Source organism: Aythya fuligula, chromosome 17 (genome assembly GCF_009819795.1).
Source record: "Aythya fuligula isolate bAytFul2 chromosome 17, bAytFul2.pri, whole genome shotgun sequence".
Taxonomy (NCBI): Eukaryota; Metazoa; Chordata; class Aves; order Anseriformes; family Anatidae; genus Aythya; species Aythya fuligula.
Genome location: NC_045575.1, coordinates 15,263,778 through 15,285,989, shown reverse-complemented (window position 1 = coordinate 15,285,989; position 22,212 = coordinate 15,263,778). Strand labels below are relative to the sequence as shown.

At 49.3% G+C, this 22,212-nt stretch overlaps 1 protein-coding gene across 1 annotated transcript in view; it reads left to right on the top strand.

The window, feature by feature from the left end:
- The first annotated feature begins 5,927 nt into the window (after positions 1-5,927).
- Positions 5,928-22,212, top strand: part of TMEM132B (transmembrane protein 132B) — a 262,231-nt gene continuing 245,946 nt past the window's right edge. The window contains exon 1 of the mRNA XM_032198732.1: positions 5,928-6,082. Within this exon, the coding sequence (XP_032054623.1) occupies positions 5,998-6,082 (85 nt within the window). The 5' untranslated portion in view covers positions 5,928-5,997. The remainder of the gene's footprint in view (positions 6,083-22,212) is intronic.

The following is a 22,212-nucleotide window of genomic DNA, read 5'->3' as shown; positions in this document are numbered from 1 at the left end:
ATAAATCTGGGTGGATCCTTTGTGTATATAAATTTCTGACGTGTGAAGACTCTGGTTTTTAACAATTTTGCTGTGATAGTTACCGAGAACTTTCCTGGCAGTGACCTCTAGCAAATGCTCAGTGTTGGGGACTGGCTTTGTTTTCCATGTAACTCCCAGTCCCAGCTGCTTGGAGCTGCCCTGGGGTGGCTCCTCCAGCTGTGGCTGTGTCCTGCCCCATCCCCATGCTTTTACGCATCGCTGCTTTGCTTCATGCATGACAACTGCAGGAGCAGTGCAAAGGCCACTCTGCAAATCTGGCCGCCGTTGAAGCCCGTCCAGCTGCAGCTGTCTCCTCTTCTTACACCTCTGAGCATCTCCCCATGGCCTCCAGCAGGTGAGGGAGAAGCTGGTCCAGATGGCACTGAGGATTGTGGGTGATGGCATGGCATATTCATGTTGCAAAGTTAATTCTTAGTAATGATGAAGCTGTGTAAAAAGAACAGCTGGATGGGATCGAGGTGCTCATTAACCCCCCAGCTGCTCTGGCTGCTGTGAAGCCAGCTGAAGTGAGCAGCTCTGCTCTGAGAGGAGGCAAGTGTCTGTGATGCTTTGCAGCAAGAAAAAAGATTTGGGATTCCCCAGCAATTTCAGTGGTGAAGGACAGACAGACAGAAGTAGGGAAAAGTCAGTGCCCAGCTGTGTGCCCAAACGCAGCTTGGGTGCATGGCCAAAACTGGCCATGCACCCAAGTGGTAAATAAAAGCTATCAGGTGAATGTGCCTCAGACCCTGGTTTCACCAGAATTAAGGGGCTGGGTGTTTTGATTGGTTCAGGGACATCACAAAATGATTCATCTGTGACATGGGAGAAGATCATTTCTCTGTATTTTGGCAAAGCTAAGAGATAAAAATCAGGCTCCTCGTAATTATGCAAATAGCATCTCTGTGGCACACAACTGATTTTTTCTGTACACATTTATTTCCTTAAAAATGGGTTTTATGACCAGCAATTAGGAAAAATAAAGAAAGAATAATCAAAGGATGCTTTATGATATGAATTTCTAAGAGGCCTAGGGCTTCTGTTGTTTTCCTGAAGATATTAAGCCAGCTTTCACAGAAGAGATCATGTGCTCAGGAAAGTGTACACTGCCTGAAGAAGTGCGCTGCAAGCCCATGTCAGCACGAACTGCACAGCCACCCATGTGCCCTGACAGTAGTGAGCCCCATTTGAGGTGTGTGCTTCGAGAAATGGGAGCTGGATCGGGCCTTTCTCAAAACTGCCCCTTCTGCCCCAAATCCAGGAGCCAGGGCTGCTGTTCTGGGGAGCTGTGTTGGTGCCCTGCAAAACGCCTTCCTGATGGGAGAAGCAGTGGGTGTCATCCAAGGTTAACTCCTTTTGCTTCTTTTCTCCTCCTTCCCACCCTGGCAGTGGCACCAGCTCTCGGAAGCTCCAGCTCTTCTGCTTGCAGCACCTGAACAGGAATTTGGTCCTTTTGGTGGGCAAGCATAGGAAGGGAGGGTTGCAGGCTGTTTTTTTCTGCTTTGTGCTGAGCTGGGTCCCTGTCTAGCAGCAGCAGGCGAGCAAAACCCTAGCTTTTAGGGGCTTACTCTCATCTTGCCCCTTGCTGTCTCTCCCTGCAGTCAGGGCCCCCACCTGCCTGCAATGCCAGCCACCTTATTTCTGCCCAGCACCACACCCCACCACACAGTTTTTTTCAATTACACAGAGAGAAATCAGTCAATCTCCTATTCAGCCCTGTCTCAAGCCAATTTAATTAAATACAGGTAGAAGGGGTGTTATAAATGAAGCCTCAACTCAATCTGAATCTAGTAATATTTATACTTATAAAAGGTATAAAAGGCAAGTAAACAGCGCTGGGTGTGTGGGGAGTCTACCCTCCACCAACATGCACACATGAACATCAAACATTCTAAATACATGTATTCTATATACATTGCTTTACATACTAAATGCAAGTACGCCTATACATACGTACAATCAGGAAAGGTAACAAACAATCCTTTGAATTCCATGACTTAATAAACTTGAGTACACCTATACATATGTACAATCAGAAAAGGTAACAAACAATCCTTTAAGTTCCATGACTTAACAGTCTCCATTTTCCATTCCTTTTGAACAATATGTCTCACTTTAAGTTGTCAAGCAACTTGGTCTTTGGGCCTTATGTATCGCGTTCTTCCCAGATCGAAGAAAAGCATATCCATCTCGTTTTCAAGGCCAATAGGCCTGGGTCAAAAGGCACGTCCAGGTCAGCAGGGGGCATAACAGCAAAGGTTTTTGATGGCAGTAGCAGTGCAGGGGCCGATGGTGTAGCAGAAGGATCAGTGGACGAGCCCGCAGCTCCCTCACTGTCTGGCAAACCACGCATTTCTGACTGTGGTCTCACACGGCTCTTTAAGGCCTCAGAGATTGCTCGCCAGGTGCCAAGGAATCCCACTGCAACCTTGTCGTTTTTAGTTGCAGAATCCCACACCTTGACATCAGTTTGGTCCCATGTTTCAGGATCATAAGCTGCCACTCCATATATAAGAGAGGGAACAGAAATTAGGGCAATTCATCACCTCATAACCCCCGCACGTGCTCCGCCACAGGGAGCCATGCTCCCTACTGCCTCATGCTGGCTATGCAGCATCGCAAGACTGTGGTGCAGGTGGTTCAGAGCCTGGGTTTTCTTAAAAGGAGCCCTAAATAATGGGATTGCAATGTCTTGTAGGCTTGCCTGGTCTAGATAGAGCATAAAAATCTGCAAAGTAGGTCCAGGAAGTGATGGTTTCACAGCAGGTTGTGGTGCCCACACCATGCAGCTGATGGGACCCGTGTTTGGTGCCTTTTCCAGGTACACTAGCAGAATTTCATGTTACAGAGGCACTGACACCTTGGGGAATGCAGCCCCTGCAATTTCAAGGTGTGCTGTGGGTCCTGGCTTCTCCAGCTGGGATGACAATATTTTACTCTCTTTATCTCCTCCCTTGTACTCAAACAGCTAAAGTTGATTTACAAACACCACTCAACATCCAAAGCCAAAACATTTCCCTTCGAAAGCACCAAAAATATTCAGACGTTACCGTTTTTTCCTCCAGCCAAACCTGTTTGTGGAGTTTGACCTGGATTCAAGAGTTGCTTTAGTCACCCCCCAAACAGCAACTTTAGGACAAATTTAATGTGTCACTCTTGTTGTTTTGACTTACCGAACTGTTTTCAGGTCTGGCAGGCTTGTGCTGTAAATGCTGATCTGATGAGCTCGTCTGCAGGGGAGCATGGCAATGTGGAGCTCTGGGGAGTTTTAAAAGGCAGCATTGCACCCCCAGGGCTCTGAAATATCATTTAGGGCTCCGAAATATCATTTAGGGATCATTATAGAGTGACAGTGGAGGAAGAGCTGGGACGAGCACCCCATGCTGCTGATCCAGCCCTGGTGTGATTTTGCTCCCCTTGCTGCGGCACAGTTCAGACCTGCAAGAATCAGATCCTTACCTCTCCTTATCTCCCAGATGGGCTTTTGCCTCCTCATACATCGAGACATCTTTAAAATTCTCATCCTCACTGCTTACTTAGGGGCGCTCCTGAAATCTTCCCTCTTCTGACATCTGAGTGATGTTACAAACAACAGCTTCCTGTAATGCTGCAAAGTCTCTCAAGTCTATTGTACCACAGGTTGCCTCTGTGGGCAAAATCCAGCCCAAAGAAAGGGCATCAACATCCTACTAGCATAACTTCACAGAAAACCTCCCTTAGGAAAACTGTTATTTGGAGATCTGCCTGTGCAAGCCCCAGATTGTGGCCCTGGCAGGCTCCGGGCTGCTGTTGGGCACTGTAAGCAGGATCCACTCCTTGTCAGCACTTTCCCAGTTTGCAAAATTTCTCACTTTGGATTTTCTTTCAAATGCAGGCTATAAAATCATATTTAAGACGTGCTCAGCAATGCAGCTAGGCCTGGGTGCTGGTGGCTCCCCCAGGCCTGGCACCCCTGATCCCAGGCATGCAAGGGAGCAGGGGGGAAACCTTGTGGCTGGCTCTGGGACATCCCTTGCACACCCTTTTTACACCCCTTGCACACTTCCTGCAAAGGCACCCCCATGGTGCCCAACAGTGCCAAGAGGAGACAGCAAGACAATCTTGATTATTAGTTTTTTTTTTTTTTTTTTTTTTTTTTTTTTTTTTTTTTTGTCATTAGACTGGTTTTACACTGAGGAAATCAAATCTTTGGGTTTGCTCTAGCCCCATCCCCCCAAACCCACAGGGGCCCAGTTCCTCCAGACCGAGCTGGGGCTGCCCAGGGGTGCAGGGTGCAGTTTTTCACTTTCCTGCACGAGAGGTGAGCATTTGTTCACATTGCCATTTGTGTGGAGCGCTAAAATATTCAACTTAAATTTTTTATGACATTCATAGGAGTGGTTATGGAGGCAAACAAGATTAGAGCAAGTACTACATAAAAGCTTGTTTATGCAGGGAGGGGAAAAATCAAACTCAGAGACATGTTTGCAGAACTGGAAGAACCCAAGGGGATATTTTTTTTTAAGTTATTCCCTCCTTTTTACCTAGCTGTTTCTATTGTGATCACAGTAACAACTCCCAGCTCTTAAAGAGCTGGGTTTACTTTTCACTGAAACACTGGTTCTGACAGCGGTTTATTTTTGTATTCAGTGGGAGAGGTCTAGGGAAGACGAGCAGTGTTTGGCTTTGTACTTCAAGTGCCACTCAGGGCAATCGGGGCTGAGGTGTGGAAACAGTACACCAGTCTGTGCTGCTGCAGGGCAGTGTCTGAGCAAAGCTCCTGCAGCCCTGCACAGCCCTGTGCACACCCCTTTGTTTCTGCTGCATGCCCTTTAGGATGTCCTTTGCCAACTCACAGCATGGCCGAGGTTGGAAGGGACCCCTGGACATGACCCAGTCTAACTCCCTGTCGAGCAGGATCACCCAGAGCACGGTGTGCAGGATGGGACCCAGGCGGGTTTTGAGTATCTCCAGAGGAGACTCCACAACCTGTCTGGGCAACCTGTTCCAGTGCTTTGCCACCCTCACAGTAAAGAAGTGCCCTCTCATATTCAGCTGGAACTTGCACCCTTCTGTGCAACCCCCTTTGAAAAGTCCTTTGCAACATGCTTTTCACAGCTCTTTGCAAAGCCCTTTACAACATATTATTCAACTCCCTTTGCAAGACTTCTTTGCAATCTTGCATGCACATCCCTTTGCACGGCTCTTTGCAACCCCCTTTGCACGGGGCTTTGCACGCCCCTCGCAACATGCTTTGCATGGTACTTTGCACACCTCTTTGCAACATGCTTTGCACAGCTCTTTGCAAAACCTTTTGCCCGCCCCTTTGCAACGTGCTCTGTACGGCCCTTTGCACGTCCCTCGCACACAGCTGCCCCCCCCCCCCCCCGAGCACCCTGCCCCCTCCGCTCCCACCTGCGCACCCCCCGCCGCCAGCCCGGCGGCTCCGCGCAGTGACGGCCGCGGCCGCGAGGGGGGAGCCGCGCTCTTCCCTGCGCTCCGCTCCGCACCTCGCCGCCGCCGCTCCGAGCCGGGAGTGGGGCGGCCGAGACCCCCCCGAGTCTGCTGCAGCGCCCCGGGTCAGGGCACCCCCCGGGGGAAGCGGGGAGAAACTTCCGGGGGGGGGGGCTCGGGACGGCCTCACCGGAGCCCCCCCCTCCTGCCCCCCCCTTCCTTCCCCAAAAACCTATTCCCCCTCCCCCAAAAGCCAACCCCCTCCAGGCTGAGCCGCACAGCCCCGCGCCCGCCCCCCGGGCAGCGGGATCGGGGCGGGGGTGCGGTGGCTGCCATGCTGCGGGGGCGACCGTGAGCGAGGGGTGTCCCCGCATGGCCCCCCCACCCCCATCATCCCCGGACCCCCCTCTCTCCAGCCCCGGCACCTCCACGGGGCTCCCGGCCGAGGGCAGCAGAGGGGGGAGTGGTTCCGGGCTCCGCCGCGACACCCCCGGCCCCCCCCCCTCCGGCGCCAGCCGCCCCGCTCCGAAGAGCAGTAGCACCATGCCCACTGCTGGGCATGGAACAAAGAGGATGCTCTCCCGGGGCCCCGCGCTGCTCCTGGCGCCGCTGCTGCTCCTGTGCCAAGGTAACCCCGCGCGGCTCCCGAAACCTCCACTTTTTTATTTTATTTCCCCTCTCTTCCTCTTCCCCCCCCCCCCCCCCCCCCTTTAATTTTCCCGAAAACTCTGCTGTTTTTTTTTTTTTTGTTTGTTGTTGTTTTTGTTTTTTAATTTTATCCCTCCCCCCTTCCCCGGGGATAACATTTATGCTCGCGGAACGGGAGCCTTAAACCTGCTCCGTGGCTGGCAGGGGTAGGATCAGGCCCTGGGGATGGAGAGGGGATGGGGGGGGGAACACGGGACGGGGTTCAGCTCGGCTGCGGTGGGGGTCCCGGGGCTACGGTACCCGGGGAAGCCGCCGCAGGGACCGTTGTGCCCGCGGCTATTGGCGGTAATAAAAAGCGGCTGTTAAAGCCCAATTAATTAAGATGCACCGGGGCTGGAGTTGCTCAGCGAGTCGTTCGCCTCTGCTGCTGCTTGGGACGCCGCTCGCGTTTGGCCCTGGGCTGCTGGGGAAACTTGGTGGTGGGTTTACGGATCCGCTGAAAAGCGAAGATTTTTTTTTGGGGGGGGGAGGGGGGGGGAAGCAAAAAAAAAAAAAAAAAAAAAAAAAAGCGAGGCGTGGGAGGGATGCTGGCGGCGGCTGGGGGTCCTCGTGAGGGCGCAGGGGGAAGGAGGAAGAATTTGGGGAAGGGTTTCTGCAGGGACACCGTAGAAGCGGTTTGTGAGGGTAGAAGCATCCCCCTGGGAGGCATGGGGGACAAAGGGGTCCTCATCCTGCTTGTCCCTCGATGGGGGAGCACTTCTAAGGGCATGTGTAGAAACTGGAAGCGGGGCACAGGGCATGAGGGCAGGGGCTTGGCGTGGGCAGCGCGATGCCCTGTGCTCGGTGAAGCCTTTGCTTTTAGTTGAGGAGGGAGTTAAGAGCAGCAAACGAATACATTTTTTTATTTTTTTTATTGCTTTGACACATTAATTATAATCTTTTCTCTGATATTCCCCTCTCCTCCTGTGTGGGTAGCTACCATGGTGAGATCAGGCTGTGGGTGTAATTCTTCCAGCGCTCCGAGTGCTTACACATATGGAAACCCACTTTGGAACAGTTTGTGGCTGCAAACCTGCCGCCATGCCCGTCCCTCTCCCCTGCTCTCTGAGTGCCTCTGTGCTCAGCGTGCATGCCACAAGCTTGCAGCTCGTGCTGCACATTGCCAGACTGTCGCTGGGCTTTGCCTCGCCAGACTGTGGCATCCCGTGTCCTGCTGCTGCCCCTGTCCTGTCCCTCCCCAAGCATGGGTTGCAGCAGGAGAAGGGGTTTGGGAGGCCTGGGGCTATGCTCCCACCCATGGCATGCTCCAGGCAGTGTCCCTGCCAGACACTGGGGTTAGTGGAGTGCGTCATGACCCAGGTGGCTGCAGAGACCACTGCCTGCGTCAGAGTGGGGCTGCCAGCTCCAAGCTCCCTGCTCGCACAGACAGCCACATTGGACACTTGCGATTTTCACCATTTATTTGCCTTCTCTCCCTTCCCTGCTCTGTGGAGGTGGACCCCCAGACCCATCAGACCCCCAGAACAGCTCTTTGAAGGCACAACTAAGAGATCACTCGCTGTCCCGGAATCCCCTGCGAGCAGAGGGAGAGCGCCGTGCACTTGGTAGCCTGGGGCTGGCTTCAAGGATGCGCCTTGGTGGCAGCAGGCCCCTGCTTGCTGCTGGCAGCTGGACAGGGCTCCTGGCCGCCTTCCTGGCTGGCGGTGGGGCTGCCTCTGGGGCTGCGTGGGTTGGCATCTGGGGGGCGAGCTGGGTGGCTTGCCTGTGCGCGAAGCTGGGCTGTGGCAGCCACCATGATGTGTGCACAAGAAGGAAGTAGAGGGTCGTGTTCTGACCCCTGGGGGGCTGCAGGAGGACAGGCGGTACGCTTGTTTCATTGTGTGCCCCCCCAAGGTTCTACGTAACACCCCTTGTGCAGGGGTGCTTCGGGAACAGAAAATGAGAGACCTGTGCTATTGGCTGTGCCGTAGGTTGGCAGAATGTGATCATACAAACTTGAAAATGTAGGTTATTTTCTCCTCATCAGTGCGGATTTCAGTGTTTTATCCAGTGACTGTTCCACCCGATGTGATGTGGTGGGGTAGCGGGGTCAGGGGAGGAGTCTGCAATTTCTGTAGTGCTCCAGCGTCTATTCCAGCAATACATTTCACATATTCTGATTTTACTTCCCGTCAGTGTAAATCTGGAGCAGCTCCTCTGAAGGCAGTGAAGCTGCTGTGGGCTCGTGCATCACTGCTGTGATCGGCATCGGACTCCCTGGGAAAGCAGGTGGCAGCCGTGACCTGCCCTGCACAGCTTTTTATGCTTCATAATCCCCCGTTGTTGGTGCTGCAGCCTCCTATGTATGTTTGAAAGAGGAAAGTCCCCATCGCTCACCGTGTTGGTTTTTGATTGTTTTCTTCAGTCTGTCAGGCTTGGTTGCAAAGCTCCACTCGCTGACACCTGGCTCTTTGGCTGATCAATAGAGTCTCCTGGGGTTTGGATGCCAAAATAGTTACATTAAAAAACAAATCAATTGTTTTGAATGCAATTAATTTGCTGTATTTTATTACTGGCAGTGATGGGAGCTCCGAGCGCTATTATCCCCGTGCTGGGAGCAGCTCAGCATGGGGAGGAAGGTTCAAGCCCAAGGTGGGCTGTGGGGGGCACCGAGACCTTGGCATGGTTTGCGTCTCAGGAAGGACTCCCAAATCAGGATGGCATCTGTTCACTTGATTGCTGTGATGGGTTTGCCATCGTATGTTTATTTACCCTCTGAGCCCAGGCAGATGTTGGGTGTCTGCAGCAGATGGTGTGTTGCGTACCTGCTCTTGGGGCTTTTATCAGCTTGCCCATCACTTCACGTGCTGCTTCTGGTGCTGTGGGACACCATGAGCAGGTGGCACTGCTCTCCCTTCTCCACGTTAGTTATGGCTTTCCTGACACCTGTTGCATATCGGGTGGAGGGTGCTGCTGCCTACCTGCAGCATTGAGGCAAGTCCCACTGACCTATGCTGGTGGCCACCCTGAGGACCTGGGGTAGGGGTGGCTGGGGCAGGTGGTAGGCAGCAATCTAACAAACCAAAACCCTGGGAAGCATCTCACTGGATGAGGAGCCAACCTGTGGAAATAAATAGTCTGCTCTGTGAGTTGAATTCACCAAACTTCACCCCCTCACCCTCCTCCCCCGTTGGTGTAACTGATGTCTGTTAATGCCAGGCAGTGACTTGATTCGCTGGCTCAGCATTAGCACTTACTGCATGGCTGCAATGAGACGTGTTCCTGGCTGCGGCCGCCACATGGCTGGCATTGAGTGCCACGGAGGCTTGGGAGCATGAGCAGCCATGCAGTGTTCTGGGTGTTGTAAAAGGTGTTTAAATTGCATGCTGTCAGGAGCCTCCCAGCTGGCATTCCAGAGGAAGCTGTTTCCATGTGAGGATGGGCAGGCAGAAATTGTGAGCAAAGAGGCCTTGGATAACTTACAGGGGTGGGCAGGGATTGCCTCATGCCTGGTTTGTTCTGGGTACTCCTGTTTCCCCACCATAGAGGTCTGGGGCACTTACCTGTGTGCCCAGCACCTTGCCTGGTGGGATGCTGCCTGGGCTGCAGACTCGGGTCCTGTGTCAATATTAATGTTTCTTCCACACTGTTGAGAAATTATCTTGCTGTGCATTTTCAGCTTTTCTCTGTTTACATAAACGTGCTTTGTTTCTGACAACATTCAGAAAGCTTCATGAATTTATGGTGTGCTCCAGATTCGAGCATATTTTATTTTTTCCTTTATTTTTTTTTTAACACTTTCTTCCCAAATTTTGGTGATGAAATGGTGTTAGAGATGCATATTTCAGCAGGCTATTGAGAGGCAATGTAAACATCATCTTTCATAGAAAAGTTTGTTCAACTTTCAATGCAGCCCAGCCTCCTCACTTAATCAATGTGACTGCCATAGGAGATGACTTTAAAAGTGGTGATTACATCCTATCTGGTCTCCTGCAACTTCAGGCGAGGAGAGAAAAATGAAGGGTAGCGTTTGAACTTTTTTTTTTTTTTTTTTCCTGACTTTTTTGTGTGTCTCTGTGTGTGTGTGTGTGTGTGTGTGTGTGTGTGTTAGGGCTAAGCAAGGGGGTACCTCAAGAAGGGGATAGAACTGGGCAGGAACCAGTGCTCCTTGTCTTGCCGTACCAGCATCAAGCAGCCCTGGAGAGCTGCTGTGCCCTGGGCCCCGGGCATGTTTTTATCTTCCTGGCATGATGCGCCCTGGAACCCCAGCATGGGGAGAGGGTGGCTGCCCACCTGCCCTGGGAGCTCTGGGGGAAATGGTCTGGAGAGCAAAAGCATTTTTGCAAGAGATGGGAGAAATGTCATCCTCGTTACCCAAGAAATAAAATCCTTCTGGATACTGGAAGTGCAGATAGCTTTGGTCTTTTTTTTTTTTTTTTGATTCTTTTTCTGTTTTGTTTTGCTTGTATGGGAGCATCTCAAAAACAGATGGCAAAGCAGAGATTTATATTCTGTTAAGTGCAGAGGGCTGGTGCACAGGACCTTATCTGCTTGTGGGCCCTCCAATAAACCTGCCAGCAGGTGATTTAAATCCAGTTGCTCTGATTGGGAGAGCAGTGTGAGGAACAAGGTTTATGTTATTTATGAACTTTATGAGCAATGTTAGATTTTTAAGATGCAGGAATGATCAGGGCATGGCTCTGTAGCACCAGAGACTTTGATTCCTCTCAAAGGATCTTCCCTGAGTCAGAAGAATGAACCATTTTACATTATTTAGTAGTCAGGCTGCTGAAGCCAGCTGTTCACGTGAGTGACAGACACAACTATTTTATCTCTCAGTTTAGGAGCTGTTGTCAATTAGCCACAGCTTTTGCTTAGCAGTGAGACCTTTGCTGTGGTGGGGAAAGGGTGCTGCTAATGGATGCCGCAGCTCTTGGAGCAAACGTTGCTGCTGCAGCATGGAATGGATAAAACTCGCACCCCAAAATGACAACGTCCATGTACCCTAAAAGGGAACCCTTGAGCTGATTTCAATGCAACAAGCAATAATTAGAAACTCAGTAGAGAGTCAGTAGCTGCTGACTGGCTTTGGCTGATTATTATTATTCTTGGTTCAAACAGGAGCAAGTCTGACACAAGTTTTGGAAGTACCCGGTCTGGTCATGTGCTCAGGGCATGTTGAGGCTGATATGAGGCAGCAGCTGTCAGCCCCCGGCGCCTCTGTCCCCCAGTGCCACAGGACCACAGCAGCCTGAAATGCCCAGGTTCAAGGGCACTTTGAGAAGTGGGGGCAGATGGCCATTAAACACAAGAAGCATGGTTGTCTTCCACGGGGTGGAAAAAAGACAAAATGCATGCCCGTGCAATGAAATGGGCTTTTCATCATCGAAACAGAGGATGGTAAAAGCTCTCCAGCAGCACCAGAGCTCTGTCAGGGCAGGCTCAAAGGCTAGAGTGCCTCAGCTGTCCCCACATCATGGGAGTGAGAGCTGCAAGCACTGGGAAATACCCCGCTCCTCCTATCTTCGGTCGGGTACAGGCAGTTCCTGCGCGGCTGGTGCTCAGTGCTTCAGGCAGCAGGGCTTCTGCCGCTTCCTTGGCAGAGTGCTTTGCAGACCATTAGACCTCTCCCGTCTTCCGCCTACACTTCTTCTCTGCCTCTTCCATCGCTTGTTGGGTGACCTGAATCCACAACTTTCTATCCTCATCGCCCATCTGAACCCCCCAGTCAGGCAAATCTGCGAAATGGGGACAAATGGTTAAACAGGTGGGTAACGGAGGAGAAGCTGGGATGTAAATTCATTTACAGTTGGAGGTTATTTGGAGAATAAAGGGCAGGGACTTGAAATGCATGTGAAGATGAGCTCTGAAGATGCAAAGAAGGCAGCTACAGTCACACTGTCTAATTCATCTTGCACAAAGACATTCTCCTCCAAGGTGTTTGGAAATAATGGAGTAGCTTAGTTACTAACATTATTAAATCCTCATCTCTGACAGATATGAGAATTAATATTCAAAGGTTTCCTCCTTTTTTTTTTTTAATGCAGCTGTTACTCATTTCCTGTCTTTTGCTTAGGAGTAGCCCACTGAAAGTTATTAGCATGAGTTTATTGGTGCAAAAAAAAAAAAAGTTCATCTCTATAATATAAAAAAAAGAAAATGCAAGTAAAACAGAAGACAGCATGAATTTTATGATTAACCATTCTTTAGTTTTCCATCTGTAGATCTCAAAGGGATGTGGGAAAGAGAGCTGGTGCTGTGGAGGCTGCAGCCTGTGCTCCTGTCCTGTGTGCGAGGAGCCAGCACCGTGCCCAAAGCCCTGTGGGCCCGGGGAGCAGAGTGGTGGGGTGGACATGGGCTCTGGGGCTATGTTGAAGACAGCCAGTTGTGTTAACAGTCAGGGCGGGGATGGACAGGACTGAGTTAACGCTTGTTTCTTTTGCCAAGTTTGATCTGGATCAGACGCATTAAAATAGTTGTGGGAAGTGTTAGGCAGAAATGGAGAGATGGAATTGATGTTTGCTGCTGGAAGCAAAGGCTCCGTCCCTGGCCTGATGGAGCCGGGCAGCCTGAGGGGATGGGGGACGTCTTTCCAGGGCCTATGCTGCGGAGCTGTTCTTCAGATGCACCCTTTTAAAATCCACGTGTCCCTCTCTCAAACCTTATTCCATGGCAGAACCATCCACATCTGCAACACCATTGGTGTTGTAATAAGGTCACTGATGTCTGCTGCCAGCCCTTGGCACATCACTTTTGGCAAGTATTGGCTCCTTCAGCCCAAACTGCGGCCTTGAGCCTTCTGTTTTGCTGTGGTCGCTGCCAGCCCTCCTGTGGCCTTGGCCTAAGGCTTTTGAGCAGCTGCTGCTGTGTTGTGGTTCTTGGGGTGCTCCTGATGTGGGGCAGGACCAATGCTGTGTGGAGCTGTGTGGCTGGGAGCCAGAGTTGCCCTGGTTCTAGTTGGTGTCTGCCGAAATGCCCAGTTACGTGTGTGGGTCTGGGGCTGCTCATCAGGCCCTGGTGATGTGGGGCTTCGTCATCTGAGTTATCCCCAGAACATGGTTATCTCCCTGAGTGGCAGCCTCCTATTGAAAGCAATCTCTTTCAGCAGGCCACTTGCATTTATTTACTGCACAGCTTCTCCCATTAGTATAATCATTACTCCTTGGACTGGATTTGAATTCAGAGCATCCCACTGTGGTACTTAAAGAATTAATTACAGCAGTGAAAAAATTCCTCTGAAGACTTCAGTGAATTGGTCTGGTTGAAGTGTTTTAGCTTTGCTTCAGTTGGTGCAGCCCTTGTCAGAGGATTGTGAGAAAATGCATGGGTCAGTGATTTAGATTAGGCAAATTACATTAGAAAAATTGATTTGATTTAGAAAGTGAGCTTTCAGATCACAGGGAATTGCCTGCTTCTTCCTCTGCTGTCTGCTTCCCCCTGAAGATGAGCAAATAATTTAGGGTTAAAGTAAGGGGCTATTGTGAAAGGTGTGTCTGAGAGCGGAACAGAGGTGGGTTGGCATGTATCCGTACATGAATGATTATTTACCCATATGTCGCTGTCTGGAGACATGGACGGATGGGACACTTGTGGCAGCACTGACAGGTGGTTCGAGTGGCGTGATGCACAATCAGGTCCTTGGTTTTAGCTGTGCTTTTTTTTTTTTTTTCTTCAGAAATGGCTTCTTTGTATGGCATGGCATCGGCGTTGGTGCAGATTCTGGAGTGTGTTGCTGCCGCCTGACTCCATGCTTAGTCATTACTGGGGCTGGGAGCTGGTTTTCATTGGGGTTTTGTGTCCTGGGATCAAAACAAGCATTTCCTCTTCTATCCCTTGTCCTAGAGGTGGCGCAGTCCCTCAGCTGCAGTGGGAGAGTGCCCAGCAGCAGGCACATGGGGCAGCGTCTGCTCAGGAACGTTCCTAAAGCAGCACTTCTTGGTAAGCAGTGCCCTTCCCTGCGCAATGAGGGGCTTCTTCCCAGCCCTTCCCCTCCCCACCTGTCTCGCCTTTGAGAGTGAGGGGCTGTGAATGCAGCGGCTGCTGGCTGGAGCCCCACAGCACTTGTGGCTGTTCCTGAGTTGCTCACCACTGGGAATTAGGGTTAGGGCTGTAGGGCTGAAGCTTGGCACCAAGCGTTTTGCTTTTCCCCTTGTAAAATTTATCTTTTAAAAATATTTAGGCAAACAGCGTGCATTTACCAATGAATTTTATTTCCTTATTGCCTGGCAAGAACCCCTTAAATTCCAGCTTTTCTACAGCCATATTGACAAGCTCATTCTGGGCCTGGCTGGCACTGGTGGCATTACCCCTGGTTTCACCACCACCACCCGTGGCACGACAACTGTGCTGTGGCTGTGGCATCCCTGGACACTTTCCTCCCCCTGTCTTGGGGCTCTTGCGGTGCTTTTGAGGCTGCTGTGCCCTGTGCCTTCTCAGGGGTCTCTGCACTGCCCCAGCAAGCACAAGGAGAGAAACGATGCTGGGAGGGTACCCCCTGCCAGCAGCTGAATTCAGCCCTGCTGAAAAGAAGTCGTGAAAGTAGCAATCCATCTGTCCACTTAGTGGGAGAAACCTAAGATCATTTCACAGTAATCAGCCCCTTGGTGGTTTTTTTTTTTTTTTTTTTTTTTTTTCTTTAATGTAGATAACTGGCAAAATCTGAAGCTCATTAATGTGCTCAGAGTGCTTTTTCTTTTTTCCAAAGTTCATTTTGACAAATAGAAACTGTATCAAATTGAAAAATAATATAAGACAAATAGATTGCCTTTTGCTTTTTGGGTAGCCTGTATCTGCCATAAAATTTCAGGGATTTTCTCTTCTTCCTGAAACTCTCTAATTACCAGCAGAGTTATCAGCAAGTGGATGTTTTTGATTGCTGCAGGTACCGTTGGATGGTGAACATTGTCATCTTCACGTCTCTCACAGTAACGCATTCTCAAGGTGATGCATTATGCAGGTGCGTTCCCGTGCTGTAGTTGCTTGGCTATATCAGTGTTTCCGTTAAAACCCACTATATTCAAGGATTTTAATTTGGTTGTAAAAACTTGCTCCAGGCACTACCTCAGATGAGAAAGTCCAGGAGTGGTGTTTTTTTCTTTGTAATCTCATTTTATTTTTTTTTTTACTGCATTTCTCATTTTTTCTTTCCCCTTAACTGTGAGGATGTAGAGGAAACAGGCTGCAAAGGCGCTGCCTGCTTCTTGCTTACGTGAATTGACAGGCAGTGAGTCAGAGATATTCACAAGGATATCTGCCTCCACGTGGTGAGATGGTGTTGCATTACAGCAGTTTACAGACGGAATGTGGCCAGCACGAAGGTGTCCTGCAGGAGCCCTCACTTCAAGGAGTCATCAGGGAGGGGTGTTCAGGGTGGGCATTTCTGCACCAGTGGCATGTCACTGCTGTCTGTGGGTGGATGCTCTGCTGTCCCCAGCTGGGGGTAACACTGGCTTGGCTTTGCCTGGTGTTTGGGACGGTGATGAGACATGATGGGGCTTTGCTCTGGGACTGGGGTCACTGAATTGCAGCAGATGCTTTGCTGCTGCACGACGATTTGTAATTAAAATGCAACTTGTCATCCTGATTAGATTAAGGAGTCAAATTCATTTACAATATTTTCCTCCTGCCCTGCATTGTGTAATTAGCAACATATGATGCTTACATTAGCTCAGTTAAAGGTTATAATAATTAATCTGCACATTGAAGCCTTCCATGGATCAGCTGGTGCAGTGCAGCGGGGCTGTGGCTAGGTGAAGTGCCCACACCAGCCCCGTGCCAACGGAGGCACTGATGCGGCCGTTCCTAGTGTCTGCAGGGCAGCAGCATCCATGTGCCACCAGCTGCTGAATGTGGTGTTGGTCTGGCTCTTTCTTCCCTGCGATGGGCCCTAAAGTGCCCAGTTGATCGTGTGCATGGAAGTGCCAAAAGGATGAGCGTTCAGGCAGTCCTTGTTGGTGCCTTGGGAATGTGAGCATGGCTCTGAAGTGTTCTGGCCAAATCCTGAATGTTTTACCCGAGTTAATCTTCCATTAATGTGAGTTTTGCCTGAAAAAGACTTTCTGAGTCAGATTGGGGCTCTAACTAGTGAAAAACCTCACTTAAGAAAGCCAAAACCAACAAGAAAACTACTGTAAGCTAATAATAATGAATTATATTTTTCTTTGCTGTGTAGTCATAATATTGTCTTTCTTTCCACCTTCTGCTGAGCTGTGAAAATGCTCTGCAAAATGATATTTTTGAGTTGGTGGAGAAGTACACCCCTGTCAACAATATTTTTCTATTGTTCATCAGAGACAGGCTTCATAACAGAAGAGATCTGTGTTTGAAAAGTACATCAGCTGCAAACAGGTTTATTCCAAGTCTTCTCCAGCGGCAGGGCAGGGCAGGGCTGGGAGGCGATGCTCCATCTGGAGGAGACCATGGAGCAGGGCTCCTGGTCTTTCAGCAGAGTGGCCGGGACTGGCTGGAATAATGTATTGCTGCTTTCACAAAAGGTGGCTCTTACATTAAAGGTTCTGGTACAAAAAGGTCTGGAGACGTTGAAATGTTTTTATATTGCTTAAGTTACTGTACGAGGTGCTGTCTCATTCCCTAGAGTGCTGTGGGGGTCACGGACACAAAAGCAAGCAGTAAATGAGCTCCCACCTTTCTTGGTCCATGTATAAATCTGTGTACGTGCCCGTGTGCACTGACGTTAAATTGGCAGGGTGGTAATGTTTCCCTTCTCCAACCATCAATTTCAATTGAATTTCATAAGCCATTAAAGTTCTGTGCTGCTCCCTTTGCTGTTCCAGCCATTTAGCTGCAGGTCCTGGGGCATGATTGCTCTGTGGAGCAGCAAAAGTAAATTGGTTCCTGATGTAAAATATTTTATATATATATATATATATGTATATAAAACTCACTGTGAGCAATGATGTCGGGCTGATGACATGAATCTTCAAGCTTGGCTGTTCCTGGTCCAATTTTGGTTCACCTCTGACAGAACCTTTTTTAAAAGCCTCTATACTCAGCTGGAGTGGCAGCATCTTGTATGTGGAGGAAGATTTCTTTTGTTGCTCATATATTTATCTTCAGAATCATGGTGGAAAGATTTGACTTGTTTTTGTTTTTTTTTTTCCCTGTGGGTTTGAAATGTTTGAAAATGATTCCTTACTTGGATCAAAGAAGATCTCCTGGCAGTCCTCTGACTTTGTTTCAGTACTAGCAGTGTGACAAATAATGAAAAAGCAATCATTTCCCCTTTCTCCCACTTTTATTCTTGGGATAAATAAATGGCTAAGATCTGTGTGCTCAAAAATAATTGCTCGTGGTTCTTAGGGGAAAAAAATCCATAACACTTTTCCTTTAAATAATTGATCTGATCTTTTCTGTTGGTTTGTATTTCGCACTGGAGAGCGTCTTTGCTGCCAATCTAAGGCTGAACCTGACGAAGTTTGTAATGGAGGCTGAGCAGGTTGTGTCTGTGGGAAGGGGAGTGGGATAAAGGATTTTCCTCTTCTAGCAAGCAGCTCCCACGTGGGAGCTCAATGACAGGTACACAGCAGGGTCACATCGCCATGGTCCTCCAGCAGAACTGTTCTGCACAGCACAGAGCTAAGGAATTTGCCAAAATGTTGAGTGAATGGAAACAAACAAAAAGTCATTTGATTTGCCATGTGATGAAAACAGTTCAAGCATCTTCTAAAACTGGTGAAAGCAGCTGCAGAAACCTCCTCTAGCTGCCATGGGGTTGATGGATGGATGGATGGAGGTGTGCTGGTGCTTTGCCAGGGTTTCTGTCATTCCTTTTGTCACCTTTAAGACTGTGGATGTGAGGACCTGCTGCACCTGCTCCCCTTGCAGCAAGCACTGCTTTACGCCACCTGCATGGGGTTGTCGTGGGGTCCTGAGCTGGCTCCCTGTCCCAAGCAGCACATGATCCCCCAACCTGCTGCTGTTCCCAGAGAAGCAGGCAGAAAGGAATAACCTGTGCCTGCAATCCTTGGCTGGGAATAACTTCCAGTCTTTTTTTTTAATATATTTTATTGAATACTTTTGCTACTAATGGGTGCTCTCAGCCTCTGTTCCTGCTTCATAAGCGCTGCTCTCTGGGGATAGTTATGGAAATGCATTTAAATGCTCAGAGATCTGTTACAGTTTTTTTCTTTATGAGGTTGTTCTTCAGAAAGGATAAATGTGACCCGGGTCCACAGCTGCCCTGGACAAGTGCCTTCCATGAACTGGGTGGCAGGGCTCTGGGCATTTTTGCAGTACAAGGGGTAAGTGGGGGCAGTACCAGTGCTGTGAGAAAGCCCAGCTCTGCCCCACTATCTTGAGGAAGCACTGTTTTTGGTCTGTTTGTTCAGTGGTGCTTTCCCCTCCATACTCCAGATGGGGCCTTTGGATGCTGGTGATGGGGACTGATAGACCATCTGACTTCCCTCCTGCCCTCCTCCTCCAACCTGCCCATCACAAGCATCAATTATGCAAGCCAATGGCTCTGTTAAATCAACGGGGCTGCTAATTGAGCGCTAACGCAGCGTGCATGCTCATGCCATGTTGGTCTCTCAGGCATTCTTCATGGCAGGGGCTTTGCATCTGCACAGTTGCAGAGGAACTTTAAGCTGTGCCTGTGCTGGAAGCGAGGATAAGGGTTGCCTGGTGTGTTTTCCCATCGTGGCTGTTGACTACAGCCATATGTTCCCATGTCTGGAGATGCCTGAGTCATTCCTTGTGGTCCTGGGGGAGTTTGGATAAGTTGTGGTTTCTCCAGAGACAGAAACTCGCCGTCCAGTTGGATGTCCGCTCCTGCAAGCCAGGGCAATTAATTCTGTTCTGGGCATCAAGCCAGCAGTGGTAGGAAGCAAAGATGAATAGCCAGGCTGTCGCTTCTCCTCTGAGAGAGCATTTTGGGAGGTCGGGAGTTGCTCTGGTGGAAGTGTGGGCAGCTCATCTCTGTCAGTGAGGTGTGGAGCTGGCAAAGGTGCTGCTTCCATGGAGCATACCCTGATGTGAACACATGAAGTGGTTTGGTTTTAAGTGCCTCATTAAGAGCTGGCCCTCCGCCAAGTTTGTTCTGCTCTTACCATGTTGTGAGACCTCGCGGTGCTGCCTCCATGCTCTTGGGATAGGTCCCTTAAGAAATATTGAGCCCAGCCTGGTGTTTTTGCATTTGGACAAGAGACAAGTGAACCTGCTGGAGAGCAGAGAGATGACGGTCCATGCATCTGGCTCTTGGCCTCTCTGTACCCTGTCTGCCTGCTGGGTGTCAGCATTAGGTTGTGGCTCAGCTGCTGGAGGTGTCCAGGTGCTGCCCCAGCTGGAGCAGGCTATGGTAATCCAGGAAGATGTGTCTGGGCCAAGTTCTGAACCCTTTGGAACCTGTTCCTGCACAGAACCCCACAGAGCGGTCTGTTCTCTATGCATGGAGAAGCTCAGTTGATTTTTAAGATCGGTGGCTGCACGTGACTTGTCTGAGGTCAGATCGCTTTTGGTAGCACTCTTGTTTTGAAAACCAAACTGGAAAGTTCCTGTTATTTTTCTCCCCAATTTATTTTTACTGTTCCTGTTAAAATAATTGCAGTTGTAGCAAAGGTAAACAGCTGGGTTTGACATAATCGGTACATAAGCAATATCCATTATTTACATGGTATAAAACCTCCACAACAAAACGTATTCCTCAAGCTGCATCCTACACAAAAAGAACAAGAAAAGCCTGTACGGAAAGGGGAGCAGAACGTCAGCTGGGGTCCTCCTTTTGTGTTTAGCACATGTGCATCACGATGTCAGCATTGGAAGCAGTCTCCTTTCTGCTTGTGCTTGAACCAGATGCCCCAGTAGAAGATGGTAATTGTGCACATAGTGCCCCAAGGAGTGCAGTGTGCCTCTCGCAGCTGGGGAAGTTGTGGCAGGGAGCAGCCATTAGAGGTAACGGGAGACATTCACGCAATTGCAGGCAAGAGAAAGATGTTTTTTTTTTTTGTTTTTTTTTGTTTTTTTCAAACCAGGGAGAGCTTTGTTTGTGGGCTAGGGTTTTATGTTTTGTTTGCTATTTTAATAGCCTGTTATTTTCTATTCTTGCTTGGCTGTAACCCATGGAGAAGGGGTTCAGTGTGCTTCCTGGGCACTTGGGGATGTGACGGAGGCAGGAGTGGGGCTGGGGGTGCCCCCAGGAGCCTGGTGGGGGGCGGCGGGGATGGACAGGGACAAATTCAGCCCCTGGCTCTGTGCACATGTGCAGCCTGCTGTGTGTCCAGTCCTCTTTGTGAGGAGTTGTGGATGTTTTGTCTCAAAATAAGTGTGTTTTTGTAAGGAGGGCAGGGGGAGGCCTCTGCGTTGCTGCAGCTCGGGAACACAGTCATGTGCAAGTCAAAGAGCCACATCATGTTGAGTGCTGAATGACTCTGCATATTAATATAATAAAACAGAGGAACACACTGTCATGACAGTCTCTGCAGCAAGAATCCGGGGGGTTATTTTAACCCAGGCAGTGTTAAATCTTTCTATCTCCTGAAAGTTGCACCCCAGATGTATGGGCTGAGGGTAGGAACATTTAACAGGGTCTCCATTTAATAGGAGTTCTTATGCATGTTGTGGTCTTCAGAACATTGCTTTGCTATTTTTTTTTTTATGTCTTGCTCATGACTGTAGTTCAGTTCCTCAAATAGGACAGGGAGCAAAACTGATACAAGACTTTTTATTGAGATGTAATATATAAGAACATGGTTTCATCTGCTGCTTTGGAAGCAGAGAAGTGTACATGTAAATATACGTGTGTATATATATGTATATGTATATTTTACATATGTACAGACTATAGAGATGTACATCTCCAGCCTGGGGCTACAGCACTCCTCTCCTGCAGCACTGATGTGAGAGCTTTGGACGCTGTGTGCACAGCATGGGTCCCCTGGTACTGGAGAAGACCTGATGCTGGGCTGCTCTGTGCTTCCGTGCTCTGCAGCGGTTGTGAGCATCTGTCCACATCTGTGAAAAATACCTCTATTTCCAGGTTCTGCCTTTGCGTTGGGGCAGCTTTCTCCTCTCATTATGGAGAGGCTTTGATACATCATGTGAGATAACTTTTTCTCCCTTGATGGGGAGGTTCTTTGAGGCTGTCATTGACTCCTCTCTTGCAATGTGTTTTATCAGGGGGAGGCAGGCAGTCATTTTTTTTCTACACAGTTTAATTTTGCCTTGCATTAAGCAGAGGTGGTTCCAAATTGTCCTTGTTTCCCCCCATTGAGGATGATCTTATTTTACTTCGTACCCTCTTTAACGTCCTGGCTGTGGTCTCTCTATCTCCTTAGAAGCTTGCCCATTAGATGGGCACTTCTTTTATTTCCCCAAATCAGCACCTGCCAGATAAGCAATCTGGAGCCCTTGGTTACATTGTGATGGGCAGATGAAATCCCCTCTAAGTGACCCTGAAACAAGGTCTGAATTATTAATGATTTTTTCTTTTCAGCGTGGGTTTCTGGTAACACTGGGCATATCTCAGTGGTGAAGATGGTGCTGAATACTGTCAAGAAATCTGAGGAGGCCAAGAGAGAGGGATTTCCAAAGCAGAAACAAATTGTTTTTCATTCTTAGTTTTTCATGACAATGTAACATATTCATTAAAATTGCCTCAATTTAACTTCAGGGGAGAAGAGAAGCTTCAGGACTGGTGTACCTGGAAGGCTGTGTCCTGCTGGCTAATCGGTTTGCTGTACTTTAGGTTTTCACCTAGAGTTTTTTTTGTTGTTGTTGTTGTTGTTTTGTGTTTTGTTTTTTGAAACTTTCAGCATCTTTTCACACGTGGTTCTGTTTAAAAAGTGCTTTGCAATCTGCGGGAAGAAGATGCTAGGCACCTCTACCCCTGTTCTTCAGGCAGAGAAGCCCAGTGGCTGTGGTCCCTTCCAGAGCTGCAGGTCTGCAGCTCCGTCCTGCTCACCTCATGTGCCTGCACTAGGCACCATGAATTGCCCTCAGTGTGACCAGTTCGATAATTGAGGGGCTGAATATCTCCACCCCTCTGGGCATTGGTCTTCCCCTTCAGTGGTCTCCTTCCTCTTCATTTATCTGTTGTTCATCTGCCTGTGTCCCAGTGGGATTTCAGAATTCCTTGCTTAGCTTTGCAGGGTTGAACTGCCAAGTTCTGCTGGGGTC